The sequence below is a fragment of the Phalaenopsis equestris genome, unplaced genomic scaffold (genome assembly GCF_001263595.1).
Source record: "Phalaenopsis equestris unplaced genomic scaffold, ASM126359v1 Scaffold000002, whole genome shotgun sequence".
In the NCBI taxonomy this organism is placed as follows: Eukaryota; Viridiplantae; Streptophyta; class Magnoliopsida; order Asparagales; family Orchidaceae; genus Phalaenopsis; species Phalaenopsis equestris.
In genome coordinates, this window is record NW_018164444.1 from 61,447,767 (window position 1) to 61,457,379 (window position 9,613).

Consider the following 9,613-nt stretch of genomic DNA (forward strand, 5'->3'; position numbering starts at 1 on the left):
ATGTCATTATTTTAACGTAATTATATGTAACTTTATTATGAACAAAGTAGCAAATAATCTCTATATGCTTAGTTTATTCATGAAAGGTAGGATTGGCGGAGATGTGTATGGTTTCTTGATTATCACAGAGGAAAAGATCCAAAGTAGAGCTTTGAATATGGAAGTTTTTCAATGGTTGCCTTAGCCATGTTATCTCACTGACGTTGGTCGCTAACAATTTACAATTACCTTCAACTAATGACTTGGAGACTATATTTTGCTTTATTTTCTTACAAGAGTGGAGAATCCTCCAAGAAAATGTAGAACTTAATGATGGATCGTCTTGTGCACATCAAAAACCCCCCAATTAGTACCAAAAAGGAATTTCAATTATCAACAAGAATTAGTTGATAATAAAAGTTCTTATCTACGTGTAGATTTGAGGTAGCATAAAACTCAATGGAAAACCACTAATTGTGGAGTTCCGGGTTGAGTCATGAACTGAAAAAATATGTGCACAAAAAGGTAATGTTGAGTCTAGGTATGACAAGGTAGATAAGACATCTGATCGATCATCAATATCTGGATGTGCATAGTAGAGACTCCCCATCTTCAACATTGAGTTAATTAATTGGGTCCATGCGTGTCCTAACAAGCTTGCACCCAAGGTAAGTCGTGGCTTACAAAAGTTGTATGATAAAATGCAACAAACAAAGTATTACCAATTCTTTCATGATTGAACCAATGACGTAAAAAAGTCATTAAGGAATTACTACGATGAGTTGTTGGGTTCTATGATACCGATACAGTTGAAATAGACTAAAAGAATAATAAAGTTAGAAATGTTTCATTTAGTAAATGAAGAATAGTTTAATGTGGATTATGTAAACTAAATGAATTAAATTTGCAATAGTTTAGGGTACCGTTGAAGACATTTAATGATTTATGTATACAAGTTTATGCTTTTCGTTAGACGTCTCCCCCCTTAACTTTGTAAACAGGCAGCAAATCCCATTATATTTCCTAAAATAAATATCTATGTAGTAAGGCATAACATCGTTTAATTGATTATCCATTTGTTACATTCTATTGGAGCAAGACACATTTTAACTATAGCCATTATGACGATTGATGAGAATATTTAAAAGGAATCCACACCTTATTTTGAGTAACCCTTCGCAACTAATTGAACTTTATATCTACTAACATTATTATGACTATATTTGATTTAATATGCCCACTTGCATTTAATAGGTCACTTTTTTGGGTGGCAGTCAAGCAACAAACCAAATTTAGTTATGTTTAAACGTATTCGGCTTTTATTGCTTTTTGTCAAGCAATATTGCAAGCACCTTGATGGTAAGATTATGGTGCAAAATTGCTATAGACAATAATTGTGAAACTTTATGGATTGAAGATACGAAGTCTTATGAAATATGATGTGAAATGGGGTGTTTAATGTTGATTCACATTTCAATGTGTTGTTTAGATGCCACTTAGAGTTTTGAAGAATATAGTAGTGAAAATCACATAAGTATGAGGGAGTTTTAGCATTCTAGTTTATTTACGAGTTTAGTTTCCAATAGGTATATGTAATGGTATTGCCTCATGTGGAGAGTCTTCATTTTGTACTTCAACTAATCGTGTTTTGTTGAGTGGAATTGTGTGACTGAGGGTTTTATTTTTTTGGACTTAGGGATGACCTAATCAGAAAATGGATGAGCCATGAGGTGTAAGGTTTTAATTGAGTGGAAAGGGAAGTGATCTTTGTGGAAAGCAATATCACATGATATAAATGTCTGCTTAATTTGAATATCATATAATTTGTATAGCTTTATACCTTGAGGTTACCAAAGCAAAACATTAGTATAAGCTTGTGGGCAAAATTTTGTTCATTGACTAATTAAGGTAGAAGCATGTGCATGTGATTCGAAGACACAAATGGTAGTAATCATATGGTATTTTGTAAAAGCTCTTATAATGATTTGTTTTGAAAGAGTGATGAAGCTATTCCATTAATTAAAAAGAGGCAATCATAATGCATTCACTTCAAAATTGAGATAAATTCTTGATTCTGCCCTTGCATGTTTAATAAATGTTGGTCATTTTGGGTTCGTTCAACACACAAGTATTGATGAACAACATTGTGATCATGGAAAAAAATTAATAAGAATAAATTCTTTAGCATTGTTTAATCTAAATATTTTAATTTTGTTGTCAAACTAAATTTTTAGAATGATGAATGTAAAATGAGCCATGTCGATCATCCATTGTAAGACATACAACCCATGAAAAAACATATGGGATAGAAAGTAAAATATTACATATTATTATTATTTTAAGTATATATTATAGAGCACTTTATGATCCTATATATAGCTAAGGATTCAAGAGAGATGCAACACAATTATAACATAGGATACAAATAGGGTGAGGTTAGGTGAAATTCAAAATATACGCCACAACCTCATGAATACAACGACTATAAGACTTATATTATAAATTCATATATTATTCTTAAGATGCAGACATAAGATAATTTGAATTCGAGCATTTTTTTATTAATATATATTATAAAATTACCCATAAAATATTTAAAAATTTTATATATACTATATAACACTTAACTTCTTAAATCATATAAAAATATTATTAATATTAATTTAATTAAGACAAAAATTTATTTCCAAGCATATACTTTAATGAAATTTAGATATGTAATAAACAGTAAAATAACAACCAAGCATATACTTTAATGAAATTTAGATATGTAATTAACAGTAAAATAACAAAAAGGAGGATTACGTGCATATGAATTTTGTGTAAATACTCTTTAATTGATTCATGTGCTCCTTGAAGCTTCTGCACAAGTAAAGGCAGCGTCGCGGAATCGTTTTCCGCTTCGCCTACATTCTCGATCTTGCTCTCCGCCGGATCGATCGCCTCGTTCCACTGTTTTATTCTCTTTGTACGTTTTTATCTGCAAGATTTGTACCTTTTGCTCTTCTTTCTTATCCAGTCTTCTTGGTTTCTTCTCTATAACTCGCTTGCAGTTCTTTTGGTCAACTTGAAGCCTCTGATTTCGATTTATAAGCCTTTTTTTTATTTTGTGGTTTTGATTTGTGAGTTGTTGGATTTTTTCGAGGGTTTGAAATATGTGAATCGAATAATGTTGTTTTATGCAGAGGAGATTTACAAGAAAGATGGCGAATAGTTCGTTCAAGCTGGCTCATGACTTTGGTTCGCCAAATCTGCATCGCTTTCTTTGTGTTTTGTTTGTTTTTTCATTTATTGGATGATCGGAGGATGATTGTTTTGATTGATGACCTCTCTTTGTGTTGTACAGAGAAGAGAAGGGCAGAGGCTGCTAGAATTAGGGAAAAGTACCCGGATAGAATTCCGGTGAGGTTCTCTTTTCTAGATTAATTTGATATATCTGAGCAGATTCAGGCTGTAGAGCTTCACATCTGCGAGGATTTATTTTTATTCTTATTTCTGTCCAGCTTAAGATTGGTAGTTCAATTCTATATGATTAGAGGATGGTTTTAAGTTTTGGTTAGATGATTTCTTGTCTTCATCGTGGAGGCAAGTTTCTGGCTCAATTATATTTATGGATTACATTAGTCAACTTTGATTTTTTTTTTTTTTTGTTATTTGCATCTGTTAAAACTGTAATGGTACTACTTTGTAAATTGTTGGCAAATATTCTCTGTTTGTTTGCTAAATTTTTGGGATTATTTTGTATTTATTTTTAGCTACTTTACTTTTCTAAAAAGTGTAGGTATCTAATTTTGATTTGTGCAGGGAACTTGTGGTGACAAGTTATATACCATCTGTATGACAATATTAGTGATTTGATTTCATATTTTAACATCGAAGAACGTCAACTAATCTTGAGCCTTGGCTCTGCATCCAGGTCAATACTATAGTTTCATCTGTTTAGGAAACACACAAAATCTATGGAGTGCAAATCTAATAATTAAAAAGACTAATTTGCATACATACCATTGAATTCTTACATATTTACTTATCTAATTCCTAAGTTTTTATGTTTATTTATATAGCACCATAATCTTGAATCACAGAAAATTTTTCTAGAATTAACTTGACAAAATGATGTTCATCTTTTCGTGTATGTTTTTATTTGATTTAGACACTAGGGTGTTATGTAAGTAAATAGAAAGAGTTAAGTGCTAGATCTGCAAATCCCCAAGAATTATGTGCTATTTATCTAAATCCCCCAACTAAAGAATTGCAAATCCTATGTGTTCTTTATTATTTTTCCCGAATTGGATTGTTCTCTCTGTTGCAAAAGATGTTTTTACTCCATGCTTAATTTCGTGGGTTGCTACTTGAAGTCTTTTTTTGCAGTGGATGAACAATTAACCAATTTATCCAGGACATAAATCCATGACATTTATTTTTGGTTTCTATTTTGATGTACTCTTAATTTTGCGTAGAAAACTTTCGCACATTGATTATTAGTCAGACATATAAGCTAGAAAACATGGAAGGAAACAAATATTGTATATTATCTCTTGTTAATATTTATCATTTAGCATTGGTGTACTGTTACTTCAATAAGTCGATTGAATTTTTTTGCCGGACTGAAGTGGTTATTTGCTACTAATTTATCTCAATTCTGATTGATGAGGGCTATTGCTTGCTTTGGTTGGTTGTATTTTTAAAAGGGCTTATGCTTTCTAAACTTTGTTTATTTCCTAAAGGTAATTGTGGAGAAGGCTGAGAGAAGTGATATAACCACCATTGACAAGAAGAAGTAAGTCCTCATTCTACCATCAACTTGTTTTTGGATTCATAAATCAGTTATTTACAAAGTTGTGCATAAGCTTGTACAGCAGAGTTAAACTTGCAAAGGTTCTTATGGAAACAAAAGTTATTAATTAGCTTGATTTTTCAATCCATGAATTTGTATGTCTATGAATCAAGAATGAAGTTCTTTTTTATTTGTTTGTCGTTAGTCTTTAATATCAATGATCAATTCCAGCTTACTCAATTTATCATCAATCATGTCATTCAGTACAGAAATGTGCTTGTAACTATAATAACTATTCTCAGTTGAATTTGAACCACGTTAATTTCGGCAAAAGATTTTGGCATGTTGGATTTGATTACTAATGTCCATCTGGATCTGCAGATATTTGGTTCCAGCAGACCTGACAGTAGGGCAGTTTGTTTACGTGATTCGTAAGAGAATCAAATTGAGTGCAGAGAAGGCCATTTTTATATTTGTAGACAACGTGCTTCCACCAACAGGTATTTGTCTTCCTCCATTAAAAACTTAAAAAAGTTCGTTTTAGAAGAAAGTTAACAATGCCTGCTTTGTTTGTTTCTCTTCTTTTTTGGGGCTGACTTTTTCAGGCTCTATTATGTCAAAAATTTATGAAGAAAAGAAAGATGAAGATGGATTTCTTTATGTCACTTACAGCGGAGAGAATACATTTGGTATTCGCACTTCAAACCTTCATTAGATAAGATGCCAGTAGAAGTTTATATTTACTCTGCTGCCCGCAAGTTATAAGTTTTACTGTTCTGTAAATAATTTAATTGGGTTGCTGTTTCTGTTCGAAACATATGTGATGATTAATCAGATCTTCTGTTGATCTTGGTGTTATTTGTGATAGTCATTGTGGTTCGTTTATGGAGCCAATTGAAGTTATAAGCTCTTAATGAAGTTTTTTCTACGAAATTTGCATTTTAAGGTAGTGTTATCAATTTTAGGCGCTTTCTACATGTCAATGGATTTTCAGAAAATATTGTTCTACAAACATTGAAAATGGGAGCTTTGAAAAAATTAAGAGGTTATCTGGAGTCAGTTTTTCTTTTTTATTATTTTTATTTATATTTTAATTTTAAATACAATATATTTGACATTTTGAAAAAAAAAATTATTTTTAAAAATATTAAAAATATTTATAAATTATTTTGGGTGTTTATGAAACTAAATTTTTTATCTAAACAAATTTAATAATGTATATTAAAAAACTTCTCTTAAATGAAAAAAAGAATAATAAAAAGCAACTCAAAGAGGCCCAAAGTATGTTTTTGAAGGACAATTTTATTCAGAAATCATGATTATCTTTTTTGGAAAAAATTATATCAAATTTTCCTTAATATCATCTTCAAAAATTTAGTTATATGTTTTATGTTTAATCATCATGTTAGGTGCATTTGATTTATGAGTGTTAAAATTTTTAATTTTAAATTAATTTAACTTTAATTGGTTTTATTATACGTTTATTTCTAGCTATACAATTATTACTTATTTTAATAAATATTTAAATGATTTGATTTGCTAATAATTGATTATGTTCTTATGTTTATTTTAATGGAGCATAGGCTTATCTTAATGAATTAAGATAAAAATAATAATAATTTCCTCGACTGGCCCACATGTCCTTAACAACCCTTCAAATTGTAATGAATATGAACTAAGTGGAATTAATTTGGTTGAACCACTCACTTGACACCAACAATATTTCAGTTATTTTCTTAAATACATTTAATCATCGCATCAATTAAATAAGTAAAACCCATCGCTAAAAGATGAAGCCCAAAGTTACGGCAGGGGTGGGATTATTAATAATTGAAATGTATACACTTAAAGAACTAGTGTAAAATAGATCAAAATATGTCATTTTATAAAAGCCAACTATTAAAAAGAGGGAGCATTTATCATCAATCCATTGTAAGACTCATTCTTCGTTATATCCTCATTTAGCTTTCTCATCATCTCATTGGTCGTGCCTTTCCTCTCTCTCTCTCTCTCTCTAGTCTTTTTTCTTGGGTGTGATTTAAGGATAAATCTGGGTTCAACAAAATATAAAATTCAAAATTTAGGTATTTGATATGTAAATACATAAAAAATTATGAGATCTGTGATAATCACCAAAATATCCATATGATTAGGTACAGAACTCAATATATTTTGAATGATAATTTTAATATTAAAGTTTAAGATCATTTCAGTTTTGATTTAAAAAAACATATAATTAACTAAACATAATGACAATACACACCCAATGATGATTAGATCTAAGTTCAAATAAGTTTCACTATAGGAATTTTGTCAATTTTTCGATGGCCTCAACCTATCGAAAGTAATGGTATTGTCACACGTTATTGAAAAAAAGTAACGACCATCAGACGGAAGAGGGCTATCACTTTTTTGTTGGTGAAAAAGTCAATTTAGACGACCTTCAAACATGTCTTTTTTATGAAGGTATTTCGAATGGTTATTGCCGATCATTACGGTTTGTAACGGAGACTTGCTCCTTTGGTTCAACTATAGCGAGAAACTTCAGTTTGGCATAGGTTTAGATATTGACAGGCAATATCTGTTAGCTTTTTGGATGTTGATAGCCGCCCAAAAAATCAGTGGTTGGCTATAAGCAAACTACACCTAAAAAAAATAAAGAAACTCATTTGTTTCATTAGAATTTTCACACCTGTAATAAAATTATAAGAATATATGAAATTAATATCATGCAATCTACTTTACCTATCCAACTAGCTAGTAAACAAGAATCACATGATGATAAGCACAATTAAAAATAAATGCCATCAAAATGTGTAATGTAATGGAAAAAGAAATAATTTTTATGATAACCAATACATAACTAGTACGGAAATGTCCTAAAAGAAGAAATGAAATTAAAAAAAATCATAATCCACCTCCATAGACTGCTTCTCTCTTCGACATGCCTCACATCACACCGCCACAATTTTTATCTTCATTCTTGAATCCATCTAAGCAAGTTGAGTGGCAACTCGGGTTTCTATACATGTAGATTATAAAGAGACCACCCTACAAATTTCATTGACTTCATAGATAGATGTACTGTTCTGTCCAATAAATGAGAGATATGTTTCGTACACGTGTCCCTGCAACCCCAAGCCATCAATCCTTCCTTCTTTGTTTACCCCCAACAACTTTTCTCTTAATTTCATAGTCCAACTAATCACAACAAGGGATAGGAACACCTCTTGGGTGTTGACTATGAACCTCTTTCAATCGCTTGTACTCGTCCTACAAAAGAATGCAAAGGATGGTTAAGCAAAATTAAATTTTGAAATAATTTCAATGATATCAAACTTACCCTAGCCACTTACATGTATTGTTTAAGATTTAATATCAATCCACTAATAGTCTGACTGATGTTGATGGGTATGAGCGTGTAGCTCAATGATAGTGGGCTCTCATCCAAGTTACAATGTCTATTAAGATAAAAAAAGTTAATAAATAATTATTATCTACTAAGATTTAATAGATAAAATAACTCTTATAATCCTCCTCATGTACTACATATTTGGGAGTGTATCTCCAATGTGTTGGGAGGCAACCATGCCCCCATAATTTGAAGCCTAGTTTTACTTCATTTGCTAACTCTTCCTAGCATAGTCATGTGAGTTCTGGGCTCTACAAAAATGGATGCACATGCCCTCCTCGAGCCTTAGAGGGTGTTGGCCAGTCTTGCATATCTCAATGAGCATATCGCACATACGAGCTCCACCTCTAGACTAAAATCTTCTCCTAATATGTGCATGATGCTCAGACAACCAGGAGAACTACTTCTATATATGAATGTTAATATTTTATATGGATATAATTATATAACATAATTTTACAAATTAGGGTTTGCCTAAAACTTTTGAAATCACATATTCCATGCATACTTCAATCGGGATATCCATCCATGATAAGTACCAATCATCAAATTTGCTCCGTATGATGTCCCTACAATATGAAAAACCTGCAAGATTGATAAAATTTGAAGTATGAAGATATTATTAGTTTTATAAAAAAAGTATTCAATGAAATTTTATTTTTATAATATAGATTACCTATGTATTTCCGATGGGTCTAGATTGAATGTGCGTCATGTGCAACTTAAAGTGTCAGGATTTGCAGAAATAGGACATGCACCTACATGAAATTTAGGTGTTGATTGTGGTATGATAAGAGGCAATAGGGTGTGGTTAGGTGGTGACGATGTCTGAGTGAAAGCCCGTGTGGAGAGATCAAAGGGAACAAAGGTCGTGGTTATCACTAAGATAATAGTACTTATCTATATGATGCCTTGTGATGGAGTTGTACTTTTCTTCAATCGAAAGTTAAGGGAGGGAGTGTTAAATATATGAAGCCTGTGACTTACCTCCTTCACCTACCGCGTCTCATCTACCTCTCTCCCACCTACCTCTGTCCCGTTTTCTATAAATAGCCTCTTTTAGCCTGTCATAAGTGCTAAGCCAAGTCTTCTTGAGAGCTAAGAGAGAGAAAGGAAGAGAGAGAGAAATAGAGAGAAAAGAAGATTTCTTGTAAACGTCGAGACGCTCGATCGTTGAATTTCTCGAAGTAATAAAATCCTCTGCAACTCCGTGGATGCAGACAACCCAACCGAACCACGTAAATCTGTATTTTACTTTCTAGTTTGCAATTTTTCGATCCAATTTTTTCACTTTATTGTCGTTTTTTTTTTCATAACAAGGGAGATCATAACTACTTCCCAAAGCTATCTATACCAAAGAAAAAATAATTAATTACTGCATATAAAAAATAATAAGATAATAGAAGGAATAAAAATATTAAATAGAAGTACAATCAAAATGTCAA

The 9,613-nt window shown here is 31.4% G+C and overlaps 1 protein-coding gene across 2 annotated transcripts; it reads left to right on the plus strand.

Moving 5' to 3' along the window:
- The first annotated feature begins 2,808 nt into the window (after window positions 1-2,808).
- Window positions 2,809-5,614, plus strand: LOC110017994 (autophagy-related protein 8f). Of its 2 annotated transcripts, none has more exons than XM_020715197.1 (6): window positions 2,809-2,947; window positions 3,165-3,219; window positions 3,326-3,381; window positions 4,707-4,759; window positions 5,138-5,256; window positions 5,362-5,614. In XM_020715197.1, exons 2-6 carry the CDS (start codon window positions 3,183-3,185, stop codon window positions 5,469-5,471), a joined length of 375 nt encoding a protein of 124 aa, XP_020570856.1. In that variant the 5' UTR covers window positions 2,809-2,947; window positions 3,165-3,182; the 3' UTR covers window positions 5,472-5,614. The 2 variants fall into 2 exon arrangements, with proteins under 2 accessions (XP_020570856.1, XP_020570857.1); XM_020715198.1 differs by lacking the exon at window positions 2,809-2,947 and adding an exon at window positions 3,022-3,040.
- The last annotated feature ends 3,999 nt before the right edge of the window (window positions 5,615-9,613 follow it).